Consider the following 23,416-nt stretch of genomic DNA (forward strand, 5'->3'; position numbering starts at 1 on the left):
ATCATGAAGTGCCAAAAGATGTCCAAAAGGACCAATATGAAGATTGTCTTAGGCGCCAACGGCTGTTCGAAGAAAGGTTTCAAAGAGGCTTGGAGGAAGAGCGTCGTCAGACAGAGAGGATGGAGCGGAAGCAACGCGAGGAGGAGAGGGCATGCCAAGCAAAGCTTGCTCGTGAGGAGGAGAGGGCAAGAAAGCTTGCAAAAGCTCTCAAGGCACAAGAAGAGGATGAGTCACGTGACAAGAAGGGGAAATGGCCCCGTATGACTCAGTAAAGCCTTCGCTTCGGTGGACTCGTCATGTAACCGGATGAAGCCATGCCAAATTTATCATGAACTATGTAGTACTAAGGCAAGAAGCCATGTGTCGTGAACTTGTCATGAATGAATTTGCCATTTGTATTGAATTTGGTCTGGAGATGTTTGCAATGTGTCGTTAGAACTTCAGTTTGTCAGCATATTCTGTGATTTGTCATGATCCTTATTTAAAAACTGTTGTGCTGAGAAGAAGGATAGAACAGAGGATTGCTCTGTTTTCTGAGTTTTTAACCCTACCGCCAGGGGCCCTGGCGGTAGGTTGCTTGATCCTACCGCCAGAACACCTGGCGGTAGGGGTGCACTTGCTGTGGCGAAGATAGTAATCCCCATGGCGGTAGGATCAAACCCTACCGCCACAGCATCTGGTGGTAGGTTGTAGGACCCTACCGCCAGGGACCATGGTGGTAGGGTTGACCCTACCGCCAGGGTGCTCATTTTTACCGTCACAGCAAGTTTACCCCCCTACCGCCATGGGCCCTGGCGGTAGAGTCGTGCAACCTACCGCCAGATGCCGTGGCGGTAGGGTTTGAACCCTCTCCTCTCTTTTGCCCCTTCTGTCGAATGTTAGAATAATGTACCACCCAATTCTATCAACTATTAGAATGATCATCTCGCAAACACATACATAACTCAACTCAACATAGTTCATTACATCCACGAATAACACATGTTCAAACTAAAACATGACCCGGTTCGGATGACATTGGTTGAAACTAATAACTCATGCTCAACGGCACATTTTCTAAACAGGTAACATATTTCTCATACTTATCAGACGTTCAATTTGATCGTCACGCGCTTGATTACGCTTCAGTTGAAAGTCTGTGGATCCTGCCCAATGACCCAACACACCATTCGTTTCACGGAACCAAGCCCCTGCAGCACGGCGGGCGGGATTCTCTGACACGCATTGTTTGATTGCCCATCCTATGACCTGGCTGGGTTTCCTCAAGTCCATCTCAAGGAATTCTTCTTTGCTTGCAGTGAACGCAATCTCAATTGCCAAAGCGTGTCTACAAGCATATTCCCGGTCTTGCAGCTCCTCAAGCATCCTCTCTTTCTCGTTCACAAGCTTTCAGAAAGCTTTTTTCTCCTTAGCATCAGAAGGTTCCTCGATAACATAATACTTGCTGAAATCCTTCATGGCCGCATTTGCCTCATCACAACTCTTTAACCATGCTTCACATTCCCTCTTCAAGCAACGGTGTCGCTCCCACATGAGCTTCTCACACGCTATGTTCATAGTCATGGATCGAATGTCCATCCTACATGAATAAACGGGTTTAAGATGACATAGAACAAAATAGAAAATAAATTGAGTAGAGTATAACACTTGGTTACTTGATATGACATACAACACCAAGTTCTTAATGAGTTCAAATGTTAAGGGTACAAGTCATAGTAGTTCAAATGACGACCAAGCAAAGGGTACATGTCATTACAGTCCAAATGACAAAGATTACATAGCCTCATGCAATTCTATGTGGCGTACGGTCCCGGGTTGCAACAAATAACATCATTTCTTTCTTTGACCCATGCCCATCGAGAAGTCCGGTTCTCGTCTGACGAAAATGGTTGGCGAACTAACCAATCAATGACCCGACCATGATTTCCCATGTCTATCTCAGCATATTCTCCCCTTGTCACACACAATACAATTTGCATTGCAAGATCACGCCTACAATTTTTTTCCGCCGTCTTGAGCTTGTTCATCTGCCTCTCCTTTTTTTATAAAATTTTCGGAACGGTCATTATTGAAATAATAATGTGAAAAGGCCCTACACTCTGCATTCAACACATCAATGGCTTCAATCCACAAGTTCATCTTTTCCTCAATCAATTCGCGTTCACGGTTTGCCGCCGCCTCAGCAGAAGCTTCAAAGAAAACGAACGGTGCCATCCTACATTTCGAAAAGTTGCTATTAAAGTAACTTAGGTTTAATTGCTTTCTTCAGCCTAACCCAACCCCAATTATGTACACTAAGACTAGCACTAGATCTAGGTAGACAAACTATTGTACAAGCAATTCTAAGCATCATACATAAGGAAATCACAAACATAAACCTAAATGGATTATAGTAATTGATTTGACCACACCAAAATGATGAGCTAAGGTTTGCAACCAAATGAGCAAATGCAAAGTAAACAAAGATATCAATCAATCAAAATGAGGGGAAATGAGAGAGCTACCTTGAGTGATGAAAATGGTAAGAATCCACCGGAGAAATCTCAAACAAATGAGAGAGATTTGGGAGGCTCTTGTGCTTCAAAGAGCGAGGGGGGAGACTTGAGCTCGGTGGAGAGGTGAAGTGGCCTGAATGAGTGGTTGAGGAGGGGAGGAAATATCCAGCCCCTCCCCACCTTATCCACCTCTCAGGACCCTACCGCCAGAGGTGACGGCGGTAGGCTTCAGTACCCTACCGCCAGACCCCATGGCGGTAGGCCCTTTTCTACGTCAGCACGCGCCGACGGCCGTTAGTCGCCGTCAAAGGGCCTACCGCCAGAGCTAGCGGCGGTAGGACGTGCAAACCTACCGCCAGCTCCCCTGGCGGTAGGTAAAAGGGTCAGATCCCGAAATATCTTCAAACGAGGGTCAGATCCTGAATTTGTTAGCAAAAAGGGTCAAAAACACGAAATTTTGCCTCCGGGAGGAGGGCATGAAGGAGCAGAGCGACGTGACTTCGGGGAGTGTATCGCATGACACTAGTATTCATCGGCGTAGATGACGGTGGCAAGAGCGAAATTATTTTTTTTGCAACAAGAGGCAATGTTGCAATTGCATGAGCCGCAAATGCTTTCTGCGGTAAGGGCCATGTTAAAATTGCAACAAGGATCTTATTACAATGATGGGATCACATGATGAGCGGATCGGCTCATGACCTGACCGATCTTTATGGTGAATATTATTTTTCTGACAAGATTGGGATCCTTTTTTGCAAAAAATACTCTGTGTGTGATTACAGTTTATACATTCGTCTATTTTCCCCTTCCAAAAATTTAATTTCCCAACGATCAATCAATTTTCCGACAAGCAAGGGGTCGGGAGGAGTGATCTCCTGGGCCAGGTCCGGACAGCTTCGCCTACCGGGTCTGGATCGAGTTTTTCCCGGCCCGCTAACCACTGTGTTCCCCAACCCGGGATCCGTCTCCCCTCGCGAGAGCTCGAGACACCCCCCATGTCGCGGTAGGAAGACCGTCCGAACCCTAACCCTAGCTCGATCCACCGGCGTCCCCGTCCTCCTCCGGCCATCCTCCATGGACGCGAAGGACATCCTCGGGCTCCAGAAGACCTCATTCCCGTCCGCCCAGGAGAAGAAGCCGCGGGCGCCCAAGGAGCCGCAGCGCAAGCCCGATGGCGTCTCGCGCGAGGTACCGCCCTTCGTCTCCCTCCCCGCTCTCCGCCGCGCGTTTGGTTGTTCTTCCGATGCTAATGCCTGTTGCGCGGATCTAGGTGTACGCGCTCACCGGAGGGGTCGGAATGGCGCCGCTCATGCCGACCATCGAGGCCTCGCACCTGAAGCGCCGGCCTGCTGTCGAGAAGGAGAAGGTGGGCGAGCAACTCTTCGGGCTTCAGCTACCTGTTGAAATTTCTGGTTACTGCTGTAGCATTTGAACTCAGATTTCCATACATTACTATTTGTGCATTTGAGAAACTTGGCATCCAGAGTGTGTCATTACCTGCGGAGTTGAACTAGGAGTACATGCGAAATGTAACTGATTCAATGTACAATTAATTGCTGTTTTGAGTTGGCGGTCAAACCAGCACTTTGTTATCGGACTATATTGCATCGGGTGCATTGTATCATCTGGATGGTCGCCAGCAAAGGCTTTTCGTGCCACCCAATCGTAGAAATATAATGCATATGACATGCACCACCGCTTGATGAAGCATTTTGATCTCAAACTGGGTATTTCTTTTGTAATTACTCTATGAACAACAGCCTGACTAATGTTTTTGTAGAACTGCCGACCTTCTGTGCTGCTTTCATCTATGCTAGTGATCTAAATTTGTGCAGTTAGTGTTATTAAATACTCCCTCTGTCCCAAAATATAAGAACGTTTTTAACACTACACTAGTGTCAAAAACGTTCTTATATTATGGGACGGAGGGAGTAGTTGTGTAAGGGTAAGTCTAGTATCATGTAGCAGGATAATTCAACTTGTGTTGAACTTCATGCCATAGAATGCACAACATGACTAGTCTTATATGCTGTCCTTTCTTATTTTAGCTTAGAATTTGGTTTTGTGTTGATTGTTCCTTTAATTCAGATCATTAAAATGTTATGTGCTCTGGTCAGCAACTTTATATCGTTATCACTGCATGGGACACCGTAATAGTTTCCGCAAACCTAGTTCTAATGATACCATTGGCTTTATGCATAACATGAATTCCAAGCATGGAGTGTCCAGTTCGTCACTTGTATCTGTAGAATGCTGTTGGGACCAATGGACTGCTGTATGTGGTTTAACTTGAGAATATCAATTACTTGCGCAGGTAGCATGGCAGTGGCTGCCTTTCACGTCATCTGCACGAACTGACAATCTGCAACTTTACCACTGGGTCTGTCTCTGATGCTTCACTAATGTTGTGTACATCTTAAAACATTTAGTATGACCAACTTGCGGACTCACAGTATTTCTGACCCTTTTGTTTCAGGTTAGAGTTGTAAATAATGTTCCACCAACTGGTGATTATGACTTCGCAAAATATAACACGGTGAGTATATCGTGTTAGTTACATCATCAAGCAAGAAATGTTCTCTTGCAATATTGTGGGCTTACTTTTTTTGTTTGTCACTTTCTTTTGCAGAAGGTGGATGTTCTTAAATACACCGATGAGGAGTATGAGAAATATTTAACTGAACCTGTAGGTACTGTTTACTGTAAAATTATGTAAGCTCGGTTGTTAATTCTCACTTTTATTTTTACAATCGGAACATTGTGCTGATTTGCGCCGAGCTTTTAGTGCCACTTAATGTTTATAAACAATTATTGCCACTACGAGATGTAATTCTGTTTAGTTCAAAGATTTGAAACAACTTAAAACTTTTCTATTTGCCGTTGAAACTTTTGTGGTCAGCTATTTGAAGGTGGCAGTAAACAAGTCTTAATTGGTGGGACATGGCCTCTTTGTGCTTATTAGTTCTACCTTATAATATCTTTTGAACTCTTGGATGGAACAATCAGAGTGTTGGGCAGCTTTAAAATTGCTCAATTCTGTTTTGCCCTGACCTGTGTATGTTATTGAGTTATCAGTCTGTCTTGACATAACAATTTCAGGAGCATGTGTTACTGTTTGTCCCTTTGCTGTCATTTCTGGCATAGACAAACCTTTTGATCATTTAGGGTGTTGCATTCAGTTTCCATAGTACGTTTTTGTTCATAATTTGTTGTTTTTAAGTAGAACGTTTGATGTGCTTGTTTCAGACATGGAGCAGAGAAGAAACAGATCAGCTATTTGAATTATGTCAGCGCTTTGACCTTCGTTTCATAGTAATAGCAGATAGGTTTCCAACTGCTCGCAGTGTGGAAGATCTAAAGAGCCGTTATTATTCAGGTACTTCTAAATTTGTACATCTTTATGTTCAGATAAAACACACCTGGCAAAGGTCTCCCATTCCTACTTTAATGTTTATACATGCATATTACATGCTCAAAAGCAAACAACACTGAGTTACTTAGGATTGTTCCATCTGTTTTGCCATTCAATATATGGAACAATCGAAGAACTAGTTGTCTAGTTTATATAATAGATCCTTTAAACAATATGCTCTTGTAACTTCTGACCTTTTTCCGCTAAATTAGTGCATAAAGGTTGTTAATCATTCACTGACATTTGGCCTGTTATGCATCCACACTCCTATGTGTGCATGTCTTTCTTTCTATGTACTACTCCCTCCATCCCAAAATAAGTGTTACTGATTTAGTACAACTTTGTACTAAATTTGTACCTAAACCAGCGACACTTATTTTGGGACGGAGGGAGTGTGTAACATTATTATGAGAGGTCAAGTGGTGTCATGACTTTTTATTTAGCATATATAACTACATTAATTATTAATTGGTAAAGCTAGTATGTATGATCAGTCTAATTGTATCTCCAGCAATTCAATCTATGTATTGTTGTGAGTTTACTGTGATGTAGCTATTGTGTCTTCTTGATCACAGTTACTAGGGCCCTTCTAATTGCAAGAGCTCGATCATTCGATGAAGTTGCCGGAAACCCTCTTGTGAAGGTATAAGTTGATTATCTTCCCTACCTAAAAGTAATTACATCAATGTTATGGTATAGATTCTGTTGTACCCACATATGTTCAATTGTGTTTCTTCTCAGGAAACCTTCAATGCTGCTCATGAGACTGAGAGAAAACGTGCATTGTCTGCACTCTTCTCCCAAACAAAACAGCAAGAACGAAAGGATGCCGAGGTTAGAAATCTCCTGCAATGATATTGTGATTATTTGATTTATGATGTCTGCCATCCTTAAGATTCTAAGTCACGTATGTGATACCCAACTGTTCCCTTTTCAGGTTTTAGCAGAAGCAAAACGCATTATGGAATCTCGTGCTGCTAATAAAGTGAGTAAATCAGTACATTGGATTCCATATTTCTTATCGTTAAAGTAATCTTAACTCTTAAGCAAGAACATTTGAATGTTAACTTGTAGGATATTTTCAGTGTATAAAATCACTAATGGCAAATCTTTCAGATATTCATAATTTCGTCAAGCAAGTGGCATTTTAACCTTTTGGTATTCCAGGTCGTGTGGAAGTGTGGACGTGATATCGTTGCTTATCGACTAACCTCGATATTTTGTGATAGTTAATTCTTAAGAGATTAGGTTGTTTGCTCTGTCTGGTTAATGGTTCAAGATCTGTATGCAGAACGTGGAAGAAGCCGGAGCACCGACGAGCTTGCCTAATGCTGCGGTTCCTGCTGACGGTGTATCTCCCTTGAGCAACAATCTTCCATCTTCAGCTGCTACACATCCAGCTGCAGCAGCGAATACCTCCATACCTGATACACTGCGGATGGTAACTCTGAAACTTTCGGTTGCTTAAGCAGTTTCTTTTTAGTTGTATATTTAGCTGTTGCGCTGACATTTGTAGTTGCAGTTGGTATCTTCTTTAATTTGAAATTATGTTTTCTTATGTCTTGCTTCTATCTTGCTGGATTTGTGGGATCTAAGTGATCTCTAATTGTGTTTTCTGGTCATTACATTAAAAAATGTATGCCCGCTTTCATAGTTGAGCCTTGTTTGTTGCAAGGGAAAGTGTTGTTCTTTCACTGTGTAAACACATCACAAGTACAACCTCCGTCCGGAATTAACTGTCGCTGAAATGAGTGTATCTAGACATGTTTTAGTGTGTAGATACACTCATCTCAGCGACAGTTAATTCCGGACGGAGGGAGTAGTTTAGGTTAATTATGTCAAGTTGTATTGTTATCTTGTTGAATGAAGGCGTCTATTGACCAAATGAAGAATGATATCTATCTGCATACTTTTCTTTTTAGATGAATTTGACTAACTTTACCTACTCTTTCAGCTTAAAGTGTATTTGAGAACCCATGCACTTGATCAAATGGTTCAAGCAGTAACTGCTTCAGCTGGCATTAGAATGATTAAAAGGGTGGATCAAACTCTACAAGATCTTGGGGTTTGTTTTCTTGACACCAGCCTGCTCTTGTCATGCACCAACACATTAGATTTCAATTGTGTTTTAGGTCTAATTACCAAGTTTTGCAACGAACTTATGCTGCGACTGTAACCTTTTTGTAGGTAAATTTGAAGCCTAAGGTCCCAACAAAAGCAGTTTGTGCCGAACATCTTGAGTTACGGAACGAGATACTCACACTGCTTAACATACAGAAGCAGGTAAGCTCCCAGATGCTTTAGACATTTTACGTCGAAAAGTATCTATCCTTCATCTATGTACTGATTTTTTGGAAGTGCCTGTTTAAAACACTATTAAAAGAAAGGAGAATAATGGCAACATCTGGCAGCGTATTTATGTGGTTAAGTACCCTCCTTTCAACTAACAATTTGTTTTCTTCTGCATCTTCTGTAGCTACAAAATAAAGAGGCTGAAGTTTTAGCAAACAGAGAAAGTTCATTCACAGAGGCACCGACCACACCTAAGGTACATGCAGAATGGGTAACTACCCTTTTTTCTCTCTGTTTCTGTGTGGAAGACATCTGATGTGATAAAGCATCTGTATTAAATTCCACAAAAGAAGTACCATGACAAGCTTTTTATAACTGCAAAAGGCAACTCGTGAATAGAAGTACTGATCTTATAGGGCTTACTAAAGTCTTAACAAAGCAATACCAACAGAAGTTTAATTATAGAATATCCAAAGATTAAGATGTGTGTGATAATCCATCATATATATTAACTACTGTGCAGGTACCATGTAGCTAGTGGAAAGTTCTGGCAGAGACAGAAGGGGAATTCTTATCATTTCTTTAATAATTGTGCTGCCAGTGCCAAATGCCAATGCCCTGCCAAACATTAATTGCTTTTAGCTAATAATAACATTTCGGTGTTTATTTTTGCAGCGTTCTAATAGAGATATTGATCGACCCTTTGTCCCTGACATGGCTGGGTTTGGAGGTAATTTAAGGCAGACCATTTCATCTTACACTCTTCTTTTCTCTTGGAACTGATGACGGATTATACTTCTCTGTAAATATTTTGCATGTTACTTCAGGTGAGAGAGCAGTCAAACGGGATCACAAGAGGAAGGTTTGTTTTTTCTTTCATTTTCTCCTTGATGTTATACTTTGTTTTATTTTTTCTTTGGTATGTGGTATATGTCGTCTTTGATGCAGCATGTATCTTAGCGTCTCGACTTTGTACACAAGTGGGCAAGATCTAGTCTGAGCGTATACAGTAACTTTAATGATCTACTGCCGCCGTAGTTTTGTTTTACTATAGTTACGTGCAAGGCTTGGTAGGACGCATAGGCAGGTAGTAATATCTTGAATTGGCTTTATCAGAACCTGCTGGTACACAAAATGAAGTGCATAAGTATGCTAGGTCTTCCATTATTAAGGTGGAGCCATAACTTAGTTTTGATCATCATTTTGTTTGCAAGCAATGCAATCAATAATCAGTGTTGAATTTTTACAATGTTGCATCCCTGGTGCACTGCCGGGTTCCTTTGATTATCTACATTTTGATCAGTCCAGATTTCAGTAGGAAACGAGGGACCTCATCCTTTTTGTGTGTATAAAGATCTCTATGTTAGGTGGCTTCAGTTTGCCCCTTGCATCTTACATTTGTCATCTGTGACTGATAAAAATCGTTCGTTCTTGCTAGACCACTGGGAGATTTGATGCACCCCCCTCGCCAACCCAGGGCAAGAGGCCTCGGAAGATGAAGGCGTCCGATTGATAATCGGACACAGCATAAAACATCGGGATGTAGCCAAATAACCAGAGCCGGCCCTGGGCCAGGGCAAGAAGGACGATGGCCAAGGAAAATAGGACTAGTCTTTTGTACACTAGGTTAGCCGTGCACCACCTGTTTTGTAAAATGGAATTGATGGTGGTTTTAACCTTGTTGTTGATTGTGGAAATGAACAATGTTTTGTGCAAAGCAATGTGCACGACGATTCAGAGCAGAGCAAGAGTTTGAACTTGATTCCAGAAATACTGTGGACACCCATATTATCGAATTCAGCAAGTTGAAAGTTGCTCCTCGCCATGGGAACGATGCCCGTAGTGCGAAGATAAGATTTTGAACTTCTTTAAATAACAAAGTTCTACGGGAAGTCGTGCATACGAGCAGCATTAAGATCCACCCAACAGGCTCAAAGTTACTCACATGGACAATGACCATAATTTTTTTCGGGAAGTTTATAGTCTGAACATGAGGTTGAGCATCTAAATACTGAACTTTCACCAACTCGTACAGTTCAGGCTGCCGATGAGCTCAAAGTTGCTTCTTGACATGGTTCAAATTCTAAACAGAGAAATTTCTTAGAATGTATAACTTACATTTCCATGACACGGGAACACAAACATTGGAATTAGTCTTTTAGAAACTAAGGCTCCGTTCGGAATCACTCCGCCGCGGAGCGGAGCGGCATACAGTAGAAATACGGAGAGTGGCAAACAGGGCGCTCCGCTCCCTGGTGACGGAGCCGAACACAGCCTAACTCAAATCTTAGACAAATGAGGTGTGAACGGACTTTATCTTTCGCTTATAATGAAAAAATGTCGTGGTTAGCCAAATCTTAGATTTGATGCGATCAGAGTATAGACGTACAAAAAGGACATTGCAAAAAAAATCTAAACTACTGTCAGAAAACACTACTGCCAGAACACTGTACCCAATAACACAACACTCTGCCCTATATTGAATAACACTCTGCCCTATATTGATCTCCATTATATGCATATGAAATGCCCATCAGACGAACGGAACTTTGACAATGGTTACACCAGCTGTTATGCAAGAACTTTTAGTATTGGTTAATAATGAATAGAAGTTGGGACTTGCTCAATTGGAATGTGAGAGGTATTAATTCTCAGGAAAGATGGGATGACTTGAGACAGAAAATTGAGGAGAGTAACGTAATAGTATATGCATTCAAGAAACCAAACAAGAACTGTTTGACATCTCATATCTAAGAAAATTCTCTCCAAGGAGGTTCAACCAGTTTGCTTATGCTCCATCCATTGGCAGCTCTAGGGTATTATCACTATATGGAATGACAATCTATTTAATAGCATTATCATCAGGCAGAACTACTATCAACTTACAATCAAGTTGGTATGTACCTTATCGGGTAATATTATTTCTACATCACTAATGTATATGGACCTTGCAATAATGATGACAGAGCATGTTTTATTAACTGGTTGAATAATGTGGACGCTACAACAATGGACCAGTGGATGATCCTTGGTGATTTCAACCTAATTAGAAGCCCCGCTGACAGGAGCAAGCCTGGTGGTGATGCAAACAACATGTTACTTCTCCATAGTGCCATTCAAGCACTTGATCTTGTGGAAATCCCTCTAAAGAGCATAAGTTACACATGGAGCAATATGCAAGACAACCCATTGTTGGAAAAACTTGACTGGATATTTACTTCTGCTAATTGGACTATTTCGCTCCCAGATACTATTGCTCTCTCAATGGCTAGAATTACATCAGATAACAACCCTATGCATTGATTATTTCCTTTAGTGATCCAGAAATGAAGAATAAAGGATTCTCGCCTTTTTTCCCCAGAGGTGACCCTGAGTTATTGAACCCATGAGAGGACGGTGCCCTAAGCTAAGGTCTCAACAAGCTTTTGCTAGAGAATTAAATTCCAGTGTTTGACTGGATCGTAAATCAACCCACCGCTAAAAACACTTATAATGAAAATAGTCATGTGTATGAGAACTTATGCTTACAACCATATATTCGTGTCAGGGTCATCCTGATCTTGATTGTGCTATAGAGGTCATCAATCAAGATGTGCTTGCTTACTATCAAAGTGGGGGATGTTTCCAAATTACGTCTTGACCGGCACGCGTCCTGCATCAAGAGTCAGTTGTCCAACCGAAGGCCCTGTCCGTTTCGCGGGGTTGCCCCAGTAATTAAGATAGCAATAATCGGACAAAAGCATTGGGTGTTTAATGACTATGCCTCTTGAGTCTCCAAGGATAGGATCCGTGTTACGGTACCAAACCTTTCTGTCATTTGGTGTTCAGAATAACACTTCATGGTCTCGTTGCCCTTAGCCTCTTCGTGACTCGCTCTCCATGATCCTGGTACCTGCATGGATGATGAACGCGAACGAGACAAGGGATAACTACGAAGCAATTTTATGCTACACATACAGGACGTCAATTCAAAGTACTTCCATCGATCCCTCCAACAAATACATCTGGTTACAAGGCCCTCCCCTCAACCCATGACCTCATCGAACTACTCACACATGAAGATCAGATTACACGAAGAACTCATTGAAGAACACACCATGACGATTGATTGATTGACAATATGTCTTATAATGGATGTCTTGTGCGATACACGATTACAAGTATGTCTAGATGGCTGAGAACTATGGTGGTGATGAAGGTTGTGGCTATGGAGATGCAAAATGGCGGCGGCTAGGGTTGATGGAGTTGGCTACCGTGAAGATGATGATGACTGGCTTGTTCTGCGATGTTCTGTTGCTCATTCGGCATGGGCCCTAAGGTTGTTCAGGCACCTCGGTTGGCACGCCGTACAACCGCCCATACGAGTGGGCGCAGTCATATGGAACACCATCTTCCACTCTGACGCCTATGCTGCTCCTCCCACTTGATCTCATCTCTCCACTCTACTTCTTTCCGTGTATTGGCTCAATTTCGTCCATAATTAGCCCATTTGCTGTGGAAATGAAATAAAAATCAGATATTTGGAATCCTTCGCATTCATTAGTCATTAGTGACAATATCGGAGCGAATATCTCGGTTTCAATGAAATATTTTGGTTTAAACTCTGGTTAGAGGAGTGTAAGAATAACACTCATCATGCATATCAAGATTGGCAGTGATATCCCCAAAGCATCTATATTCAGTTTTGAAAATTATTGGATGGAATTTCATGGATTTTATGGAACTGTTAGGAGATGTTGGAACTTAAATCTCTCGCTAAGCAACTCAACTAGAGATGTCTTTGCGAGATTCAATTGTGTCATACAGGGTTTAAAGAAGTGGAGCAAAAACCTATCCAAACTCAACTCCATCATAGAAGCTTGCAACTATGTATCAACTCTTATGGATGGCATTGAATATCAGAGGCCCCTCACTCTGATTAAAAACAACTTCAAGAATATTCTCAAGAAACACATACTAAAACTGTTGGAAGCTAAAATAATATATTGGAAAAATAGATTCAAAAGGAGAGATGTCATCTTTGGTGATGAAAATTCCGCGTGGGCTTTGCCCGACAACGGCGGTAGGAGTGATTGGGCCTGAAGGAGGTGTGGCGGCTAGGGTTCACCCCAAGCCTGCGAATTGCCTCGTGTTGCAACTCGGATGACATTCCTCACTAAAATGAGTATAACACATATGTATACCTAGCTCAAATAAATGTGATTTTGAATTCCGTTTAAAAGAATTAAACTGTATCCGCTCGGTATTTCAGGTAACCGCATTTCCCAACCCTTAGGATTCGGTAGCCAAAACCTTGGGTCGTAGTACATCTCGTGCTGCTGTGTGGTTGAGCTCCGAAATGGAAGAAGTTGTAAGCCTGTGTATGTACGACATTCGTCCACCCTAAGTACTACAATCTCCATTTTTTCGCAAAAGAAATCAAATAAACCTACCCTAAAAAAAGTAAATCAAGCGAAGCTTTTTTTTGACCTTAAAAAGGCTGCCCGTCCTATGTCTACATTCCTCAAGAAACAAGGAGGCTTCACCCATTTCTAGAAAAAAAGATGTGAAAAATGCTTATCTCGCAAGAAAAAGGAGAAAAAAATGCTTGTACTTCATATACAGGTTTGGGGTAGGAAATAGCACAACAAAGCAAATATACTCGCAAAAAAGAAAAGCAATGGCGCCTTATTCTACGATGCCTTGGATGTGCTTTGCGGTTCGGGAGCGGGACGATCGATACGAAATATACGGTCGAGATCTGTCCGGCGAGGCAAAGAGAACGCGCATCCTACCGCTCCACGTCAGCGATCCGAGGCGCTACCCCCTCCACCAATTAGCGCCCACCTCTCCCCCTCTATAAATCCCAGCACCCATCCTCCTCCATTCCCCACACCATCCCAGCCCCCACCTCCCCTCCCTCCAGCAAACTCACGCATCCCACCACCGAAGCTCCCAACCCCACCCGAAGCGGCAGCCATGGCCCCCAAGGCAGACAAGAAGCCGGCCGCCGAGAACAAGGTCGAGAAGGCGGCGGAGAAGACCCCCGCGGGCAAGAAGCCCAAGGCCGAGAAGCGGCTGCCGGCGGGCAAGACGGCGTCCAAGGAGGCCGGCGGCGAGGGCAAGACCCGGGGCCGCAAGAAGGGCAGCAAGGCCAAGAAGGGCGTGGAGACGTACAAGATCTACATCTTCAAGGTGCTGAAGCAGGTGCACCCCGACATCGGCATCTCCTCCAAGGCCATGTCCATCATGAACTCCTTCATCAACGACATCTTCGAGAAGCTCGCCGGGGAGTCGGCCAAGCTCGCCCGCTACAACAAGAAGCCCACCATCACCTCCCGGGAGATCCAGACCTCCGTCCGCCTCGTCCTCCCCGGGGAGCTCGCCAAGCACGCCGTCTCCGAGGGCACCAAGGCCGTCACCAAGTTCACCTCCTCCTAGACTGAAGATGCGCCGCTTGTTGTGCCAGATGTGGCTGTCTGATGTATCTCTGCTGTTGACTCTGCTTACCTGCAAGTAGAAGTAGTGGTAGTAGTTCGTGTGGTAGAAGATTGCCAACGCTTTGTTGGCTTCTTGGTTGTGAGAACTGAACGTGTTGCTTTTGCAAAATGAAATCTATCTAGAAAATGTTGCGGTTGTGGTACTACTACATCTATGTCACCGATGTTCGTACTAATGCTGGCTTTTCTACTCATCTAAGCTGAATACAGCCATGTTTGTGCATCTGTGTTTTAGCTGCAAGTAGTAGTTCGGAATGGCTGATTGCTTGCCGAATCTTGTTTTGCAAACTGAGACGGGATTCAGAGTGACGCATTGCCACCGCTAGTGATTACTTCATTCCGACCTGATCTGTACCAGTAGTAAGTGCTTGTACTAATCTCTGCCATGTGTTTGTAGCAATGCAAGTTCAGCTTTCAGATGAGATCTCGCTTTCAGATTCTTCTGAAACTGAACGCATCTATGTTTGCCCATCTGTACTACCATCTTTGTGAACTGAACACCGCCATGTTTGGCAATCTGATGATATGTGTATCTTTGTTGAACTCTGGTTATCTGCAAGTAGTAGTACTCTTCCTGGATTGGAGTGGAAATTGCTGCAACTTGTGCAAACTGCTGATATGTGATTAAGAAATATGTGATTAAGAAACTGCTTGTAATGATCTGCCATGTGTTTGCGCTGTCACTGAGCGCCCTGCCTACTCAATTTCCGCGTGTGATTGCCATTAACGTTTGCCTTGCCCTGTCCTGTTCTTGGTTCGGTACCCCAATAGTATATCAGTCAGTTGTGCGCGCTACTCTGAAAATGCGAAACGTAAGTCGTTTTGCATTTCTTGTTGGAAAAACAAGATGAGGTTCTAGAGCGATGCTTCTTCGTGTTTATTTTCTCGCTGTTTACTGAAGAAAACTTGCTTGCCGTTTTGTGCACACTTTGAGGAGGGCCAAGTGACTGTGAGCGAGACATAGCTCAAGCGACAGTGGCATGGCCTCGGTGTATCTACTGTTTACAATTATTTGCGTTCAGCTAATTCCTCGCGCTCGTGTGGTGCCAGTTCACAAACTGCACAATACGTACAAGCAATGCGTGGCGCAATAGAAACAGATTCTGAAGGAGAAGAAAGACACACGATTTTTCTTCTTTTCTTTCGATCCGGGGAACACCTGGCCCACAAATCGTTCCAATTCAAATACCAAAACAATTGTTTACCGTAATTTTTTTTTGTGCCGGGCAGTAAAATTATTTTTGCCGAAGATCAGAAGCAGTAACTCCAGCCGTGAACCCTCCTCCATTTCCTACAACGACGGCGTGCCAGTTGGGTTTTTGTTTGGGCGTGTTGGCGGCAACGAGCGAGCGCGATGGCGCCCTTCTCCCAGGCCATTTTGTTTCGTCTGCACGCAAAATCAGTGGCGCGGGGCACGATCCGGATGACTCCTCTTCGACCAATCAGAGCCCGCGAGCCACCTCGCCGCGGATCACTCCCTCGGACTCCTCTTCGACCAATCAGAGCACGGGAAACCACCTCCCACGGATCGCCCCCTCGACACCAGATCCCAGCCGTCCAGGCACCCCACATCCGACGCTCCACGCCCAACCATCCCTCCCGAAAAACCAAAACCCACGCGCGGCTCCCCGCTCCAATCCCCCCGCCCGCTCGGCGCTCCCCTCCTTCCCTATTTAACACCGTCCCATCCCCTTGTTCCTCCTCACTCCAAATCCCCCAACCCTCCCAGCGCTCCTCCCTCCCCAACCTACCGGCGCATCTCCGACGACATGGCCCGCACCAAGCAGACGGCGAGGAAGTCCACCGGCGGCAAGGCGCCGAGGAAGCAGCTGGCCACCAAGGCCGCCCGCAAGTCCGCCCCGGCCACCGGCGGCGTCAAGAAGCCCCACCGCTTCCGCCCCGGCACCGTCGCGCTCCGGGAGATCCGCAAGTACCAGAAGAGCACCGAGCTGCTCATCCGCAAGCTCCCCTTCCAGCGCCTCGTCCGCGAGATCGCCCAGGACTTCAAGACCGACCTCCGCTTCCAGTCCTCCGCCGTCTCCGCGCTGCAGGAGGCCGCCGAGGCCTACCTCGTCGGCCTCTTCGAGGACACCAACCTCTGCGCCATCCACGCCAAGCGCGTCACCATCATGCCCAAGGACATCCAGCTCGCCCGCCGCATCCGTGGCGAGAGGGCCTAGGCCGCGATCTGCAATCCATGCGTCGTCTGTTAGATCGTTGTTAGGAAGTGTGTGTGCTCGTAGTGTTTCAGAATGTGCCTGTGTTGTTCTTGTCATGGTGGGTCTGTTATGCCTAATCTGATGGTACCTTCTTGTTGCCATCAGCTATGGAAATGAAAAATGTTGGCTTCCTGTTCTCACTCATCTGCGTTTGAATGCCTGTTCCCAACCTGTCAGATTTCTTGCCTGATTTAGCTAGCTTGTTCTATTTTGCTCTGATTTTGAGCTTAATTATCATTAGACTGTCAATTTTGTAATGAGTAATCTGGCTAGCTGCCTCGAAACCCGATCGAACGAGTAGTTGAGGTGGAACCTGAAAATTGCTTGTACGCTAGTGTGCTCGTCCTCAGTTCTGTCTGTCGATCAGTTGCGACAGTATGTTTGATGTTCAGTGCACACAATCTGTTGAAAGCATCCCTACTGTGCCTAATTATATTGAAACCCTGCAAGTCTATGAACCATGCTCTAAACTAAGTGCGTACTGATAGTACAACTTAAGTGGTGTCCTGTCTTCAGATCTTACAGGTTCAGCAATGGCTGCAGGGCTTTGACACCGTGCCTGCAATATTATTGGTTGCATCAACCACAATTTCCTAAATAACGCACCAGAACATCGAGCAAGCGCTGGCGACGATTGCCATTCCTGGTTGTGCAGCTGTCGAAACAGCAGTTGTTGCTTGATGATCTGTTCTCAGTGGTCACGTTCAGGAGTATAAAGAGAGTATGTGTCCTACTCCTATCCCAAGCATGTGAAATGACCTGCCAGTTTTAGCTACTGTGTTCTTAATTGCTTCGATTTTGTAGCTTAAATGGTAGTAGTACTGTGTCAAAATCTCTTCGAAATAACTATTCCGGTTGGGTGCCTCTGAACCTTAATGAACAGATGTAGTATGCTCGTTCAGTTCAGTTTTGTGTACCTTACATAAACAGTAGTACTTCCTGATGGTCACATCAGTGCTGAAAGTTTTCTCAACCCTGCTTTTGTTCTGTATAATTTCAAAACTACAAACACAGTTACAAGGACGCCTCCGACTACAGTTTTTCTTGATTAAGCGTTTATCATGAGGCACACCGCTATTTCTTAAGAGAATTTTAGTGGTATCCCATGGGTAACTGCTCCCACAGGAATACAAACGCCAATTTCTTGGTACCTATTCTCCAGTCGCGCACACTTAAAGCGAAACACTGTTCATTCTGGGCAGTTTACAACAGTGCTGCTGTGGGATCCGGATGTTTCTGGTGGTAAGCTGATGTTAGAACAGTCGAGCATCTCGGAATCTAATTTTGTAGGAAGAGAGGCAGTATTATGTTTATGAACTGTATAATTAATTTTAAATTATGAAATTTATTACTGATGAACGATACAAGTTTTTTGACCGGAGAAGATTTCTAACGGCACTCTGTCGTGTGACTCAAAATGGATGCAGAATATCGGAGGCCATTAAGCTTCTAGCACCAATTACCTGATTGCTAAGTTATTATATGTAATACTGTAAAGTGTTATCTGAATGCTTGAATCCTAAAAAAGTGAGCTCCAGTAAGCGATGAAAAATGAGAATAGCAGTGATACATTGCATTCGAGCAAGTTCCTTTTAGATTGTCTTCAGATCTCAAAAACAGTTCGGATGAAGGAATAAGAATCTGTCATTGGAGGACTGCTACAGCAATGCAGCAAGTATATCAAATTGAATTGATATTCACAGTGAATTACTGACTTATCTTGTTTTCTGGGCTTGGAATACAGCCATAAAAAAAGTCTGTTCCTTGCAGAATAACTGAAGACAGCCATTCTCATTTCGATAGAGAAAATTCCATAGACACATTACAATATTTTCAATACATTCTTCCTTTGATACCTATGGGTTTGGAGACCTCCCACATGAACAATCTGAAGAACACCGATTATGAAACTGAACACTTGATACAAGGAGACGTCTCAGTAAAAAACTGAAGGCAATATACATGCACAAGTGCTGAAGTGCACAACAAAAAGATCCGCTAGTTTTGTAAAATAAACATAACCAAAATTTGGCACTCCTGCTAAAATTATGCACAATTATACTGGTGGAGAAAAGTAAAAAAAAAATCACTATCAAATATGGGAACAAGATGACAGAAATTTCATAGGTAGAGAAAAGGAGTATCAAAGTGTTTGGTATCGTATTTACTCGATTCGCATAATCCAATACCAAGTAGCGCAAATGTGCTTTTCAAGGTGTATGCATCACAACAGTTCTGAACTTTAGATTGCTGTCATAGAGCAAAAGGAACACCAGAGTCATAGGATGAAGGACTGTAGTGCATTTAATCTTGATAATAGGCGTTCCTCGTTCTTGTAAATGTTATTGATATGACCACCGTACTTGTGGCAGAGCAATCTTGTCCTCTTTCCAGAAGCAAACCCCAAATCGACAGCTCAGTATATATTTTTTATACCTTCAGAAGTTTAAATTATGTCCCAAAGTATTGATTTGTGTCTAATCAGGTATCAAGATGTAAATATTAGCAAGCTCAAAAAAATATATTAGCAGCTAATGTCAGCCTGCACTTAAACTATAGCGTCCAATTCAACTTCTCGAGGGACTCGCACTCTAGTATTCCTCACAAACCATTATCTCTTGCAAAAAACCGAGGGCTAATGGTTATTTGCTTCACTTCACTTTCTCGGAGCTGACGCCCTTTGTAGTTTTTTTTAGACAAGACGCCTTTGTAGGTGATCTGCCTATCCCATGCATATAGAGCAAAACGCGCACTGTGTTGCGGTTGGAGCTAAGATGGGTTATTCTAATAAAAAGTAGATAAAAATAAACAAACTCGGTTACAACAATAAAAAATAGGAGGTCTGAAAATACTTATGAATTAAAAAAATTGGCACGAGTTTACAAGAATGTTCACACCTATAAGAAAAAACATGATTTAAAAAAAATCATGAAAATGGAATTCTTCACAAATCGTAATTTTGAAAAAAAAAACTTCAGGAATTTACAATAATGTTCTCACATCTAAAACATGTTTAAGAAATTTTAAAAATGTTCATGGAATAAAAAATGTTCACAAATTTGAAAAAACACCATGTTTTTTTTATAAAACAATAGAAAGGAAACATACAAAATTAAAAAGAAAAAATAGTACAAAAAAAGGCGAATAGAAAGGGGGGGAAATGAAGGAAAAAACGAGAAAGAATAAATAGCAGAAAAACAGTGCACCGACCTATAGTGGCCAACCCAATATCGTCGCGGAGGGTGCATGTTTGCTTCCACCCAACACACGTGAAACGTCATTTACCGTGATCTATCTACTTGGAGTCCCTCACCTCAAAAGAGAAAAATCTACTTGGGGTCCCTAGCTAATGGCTACCCTTATCAATTCCAAAAACACCCCCAGCTCAAACAACTTTCGTTTTGGGGGTTTAGCTTAGTTTAGTCTAATTGAAGCCTAAAGCATTCTTAACTTTCAAATTTTCGGGGGGGTGGCACAACACACGCACGCACACACACAACCAATATATGTGTGTCTGGCCCCTTGTCATTGCATTGCCAGATTTTGATACTCAAGTATATTGCCATGGTTACACTTGTCCTAGCATGACCCGCTCGATTGATGTAGAAGCTTTGTTCAACCCGCCCTGCTTAGTATGCATGCTTATGTTGTGGAAGTTAGCATGTTACATTCTTATGCCATGGATCACCTTAATTTTGTTATGCTTCTAGAGGTGAAGTGTATGATATGGTATGAATATTACTCCTATAAAGTATGATGGAGTACCCGCCTCCTAGGGGCCTCTGCGGGCGAGAGTCGGTGGCGTCGCGCGGAAGCATGGCCAGAGCGCTCCGCCCCATTCGATATGTAAAGAGTTCACAAGGCAGAGGTCAATAGTTCCAATAGATAATCAACCAAGTAGTGTTTTGATAAGCAACCTTTAGCTGATATACGAACTTGTTGGAATTCAACATATGCGGTCGGTTATACCTTTTATAGATGCCTTTGATGCCTTGGGACAGAAAGACAAGAAGTACAAATTTGTTCCTTCACCTCCTGAATGGAAAATGGCCTAAGTTGTATGCAGGAGATAATCAACCAAGTAGGATGGTGTTTTGATAAGCAACCTTTAGTTGATGTATGAACTCGTTCAAATTCAACATACATGATGCTTCAATCAACTATACCATTTAAAGGTGCCTTTGATGCATTAGGACAACAAGACAAGAACTACAAATTCGGTCCTTCACCCGCTGAATGGAAAATGGTTGAAGTTGTATGAAGTTGCTAAAGGTATTTTACACAACAACCAAACTTCTCACTAGATCTAACTATTTAACTAGCCATGCCTACTCCCCTCATCCATGAAACATTAAGAAAATCTTGAAGAAAGAGGCATCAAGTAAGAACAACACAACTGTGCATATGGTGGAACAAATGGAGTCAAGTTAGATAAGTATTGGAAAGAATCCTACAAGTCAATTTGTGTTCCCGTCTTGTTTTATCTGAGGTTCAAGTTTGATCTTCTTGAATATATCTTAAAAGACTTTGGAAGTGAAACAAAAAATGATAGATCGATGCACAAGTTGAAGAAAAGCAATCCAAAAGGTCTTTGATGAATACTCTCGAGAGACTCCCGCTCATCACTAACAAGAAGATCGTGGAGTTCACGATAGGCGAATATGGAAAAGGAGGATGATCCACTTGCAAAGTGGGATCATTACATCAGTTACAAAAGGGCAACCAAATAATGAGTTGGATCATTATTTGAAGATGAATTGTATACATAGTAGAAAGAGTTGGACACATTACAAAGGTGGAAAATCAACTCATCCAAATATCCGGTTCTCTCTAGGATAGACAGCGACATATTGTCTACTCCGACATGCAAAGTGCCTTTCAAATCTGCTTTTACTTGATCCACTTTCGAGTCTTTGATTTGCCTACAAGTCTGGCTTAGAACAACTAGTTAGTAAGTATTTCTTTGGTTATTCATGAGAAATGATAACCATAATTAATCTTATAATTTACGTGTTTTGTGTTTTGCGGACCTAGAAATATACAAAGGCACATCATAAGAGCTAGAGAGAAAAGATCAAGGTATATGCGATGCCCCCATGATATAATACTAGAGGTTCTTCACAAACATTTTAATTTCTCTGTCCTGTATAGAATAGTAGTATTGTAACTCATGAGATTATACACACTACTACTTACTCTCATGTATTTGTGAGAATCACAGAGCCTCGGTTACCTAATTGAAGAGGCAAGCATCAAGTTTCGAACAATGGAAGTTTTTAGAACAACATGGTACAATCTTGTTTTTTCTTACTATAAAGAGAGGACATCAAATTGACTTTTGTTTTTTTTACTTCTGTACATGGATGGGCCCAACCCAAAAATTTAGTGGGGCTCAAATGAGTGGGGTACACAATATTTGGCTAACCGGAGCCAACTAGCAAAAGTTTGGGCTCTAAGGCATAAAGACTATAGATTGACTGGGCCAAGGCCCCCACTCGGCCTAATGTGGGTCCGCCCTTGCTTTTGTATGTGTTTTCCTGAGTACTTATGCAGCCTGCAGAGTCTCATCTTTGTGTTTGTACTTATGCAGCTAAATTATCTGGAGAGCATTTAACTCCTTTCAAATGAAAATTAGTTGAGAATGGTTGTGTGCATTAGGAGATGCAGAGGCTGGGGAATTCCTCCTTTTAGAAAAAAATAAAAATTAGTTGGGAATGTGCAATATTAAATTGGTCGCCAGTTGATGTTACAAAATCAATCAAGTTGAACATTTAGACTTCCCTGTTTATGAACATTTGGACTCGTCAGTTCATAAACTAAACTAAAAATTAAATTTTGGTAGTGCCTCTGAAGAACTGATAATGTACCGACAATATAGATTTATTGGATGCTTAACTGAATGCATCCTTGTGCTCAGTACATTACAGTGGCCGTCCATTGAAATTATTAGCATATCAGCTCTTTTGTTTGAAAAGGAGGATTCGCTTCGTCCTCTGCATCAAGCGATGCACACAGTCATCTTTATTGCATTATTCAACAAGGTTTTACAAAATAAATACATAGATCAATCCAAAGCCACCTTTCGGGCGAAAACGGTCACCCTACCTACAAGATTGATGATGTGCCCTCACCGAGCATCATGCACGCCAAGAAATACGGTGGCCTCACCAAGCCGCCTGCCCGCTAGCCGGGAGCACCAACCGGTCTAGCAGACCCTCAACATGCACCGCATGCACACGCTGTAGAATCTATCGCCACCTTTTTCCACAGCCCCATCTTTAGGATTGAAAGTGCTAGTTATCGACTAGAGGGGGGGGCGAATAGGCGATTTTTATGAAAGTCTTCAAAACACGGGGGCTTGGAAGACAAACAATAGAAATGAACCTATTGATATGCAACGAAAGGTAGACTACACTAGACAAGCCATAGTCAAGCAAGCAATGAAGCGAAAGCACGAAGACTATTATCAGCTAGGTAGTATGGATCAGGATGGAAGATAGTATGAAGCCAAACAATAAC

General features: G+C 42.8%; 3 protein-coding genes across 4 annotated transcripts; all 3 read left to right on the forward strand.

Moving 5' to 3' along the window:
- Window positions 1–3,390: 3,390 nt before the first annotated feature.
- Window positions 3,391–9,964, forward strand: LOC123182821 (SWR1-complex protein 4). 2 transcript variants are annotated; one of them, XM_044595490.1, is made up of 16 exons: window positions 3,391–3,683; window positions 3,766–3,861; window positions 4,810–4,875; window positions 4,972–5,031; window positions 5,125–5,181; window positions 5,742–5,871; window positions 6,483–6,550; window positions 6,649–6,741; window positions 6,845–6,892; window positions 7,199–7,348; window positions 7,862–7,972; window positions 8,095–8,190; window positions 8,384–8,455; window positions 8,875–8,929; window positions 9,027–9,061; window positions 9,638–9,964. In XM_044595490.1, exons 1-16 carry the CDS (start codon window positions 3,570–3,572, stop codon window positions 9,710–9,712), a joined length of 1,326 nt encoding a protein of 441 aa, XP_044451425.1. In that variant the 5' UTR covers window positions 3,391–3,569; the 3' UTR covers window positions 9,713–9,964. The 2 variants fall into 2 exon arrangements, with proteins under 2 accessions (XP_044451425.1, XP_044451426.1); XM_044595491.1 differs by lacking the exons at window positions 9,027–9,061; window positions 9,638–9,964 and having other exon boundaries at window positions 8,723–8,900.
- A 4,098-nt stretch (window positions 9,965–14,062) lies between these two features.
- On the forward strand, window positions 14,063–14,827 carry LOC123182822 (histone H2B.2). Its single transcript, XM_044595492.1, has one exon. It carries the CDS (start codon window positions 14,158–14,160, stop codon window positions 14,617–14,619), a length of 462 nt encoding a protein of 153 aa, XP_044451427.1. The 5' UTR covers window positions 14,063–14,157; the 3' UTR covers window positions 14,620–14,827.
- Window positions 14,828–16,371: 1,544 nt separating this feature from the next.
- LOC123182823 (histone H3.2) lies at window positions 16,372–17,037 on the forward strand. The gene has a single exon (XM_044595493.1). It carries the CDS (start codon window positions 16,448–16,450, stop codon window positions 16,856–16,858), a length of 411 nt encoding a protein of 136 aa, XP_044451428.1. The 5' UTR covers window positions 16,372–16,447; the 3' UTR covers window positions 16,859–17,037.
- The last annotated feature ends 6,379 nt before the right edge of the window (window positions 17,038–23,416 follow it).

The sequence above is a fragment of the Triticum aestivum genome, chromosome 1D (assembly GCF_018294505.1).
Source record: "Triticum aestivum cultivar Chinese Spring chromosome 1D, IWGSC CS RefSeq v2.1, whole genome shotgun sequence".
Classification (NCBI taxonomy): Eukaryota; Viridiplantae; Streptophyta; class Magnoliopsida; order Poales; family Poaceae; genus Triticum; species Triticum aestivum.

What these genes read in the sequence shown, in the direction of transcription:
- LOC123182821 (XM_044595490.1), top strand. Translation starts at nt 3,570, where the DNA reads ATGGACGCGAAGGACATCCTCGGGCTCCAGAAGACCTCATTCCCGTCC. An exon ending in CTGCTGTCGAGAAGGAGAAG is followed by an intron (nt 3,862 to 4,809) that starts GTGGGCGAGCAA and finishes TTACTTGCGCAG; the next exon opens with GTAGCATGGCAGTGGCTGCC. An exon ending in TGCTTAACATACAGAAGCAG is followed by an intron (nt 8,191 to 8,383) that starts GTAAGCTCCCAG and finishes CATCTTCTGTAG; the next exon opens with CTACAAAATAAAGAGGCTGA.
- LOC123182822 (XM_044595492.1), top strand. Translation starts at nt 14,158, where the DNA reads ATGGCCCCCAAGGCAGACAAGAAGCCGGCCGCCGAGAACAAGGTCGAG.
- LOC123182823 (XM_044595493.1), top strand. Translation starts at nt 16,448, where the DNA reads ATGGCCCGCACCAAGCAGACGGCGAGGAAGTCCACCGGCGGCAAGGCG.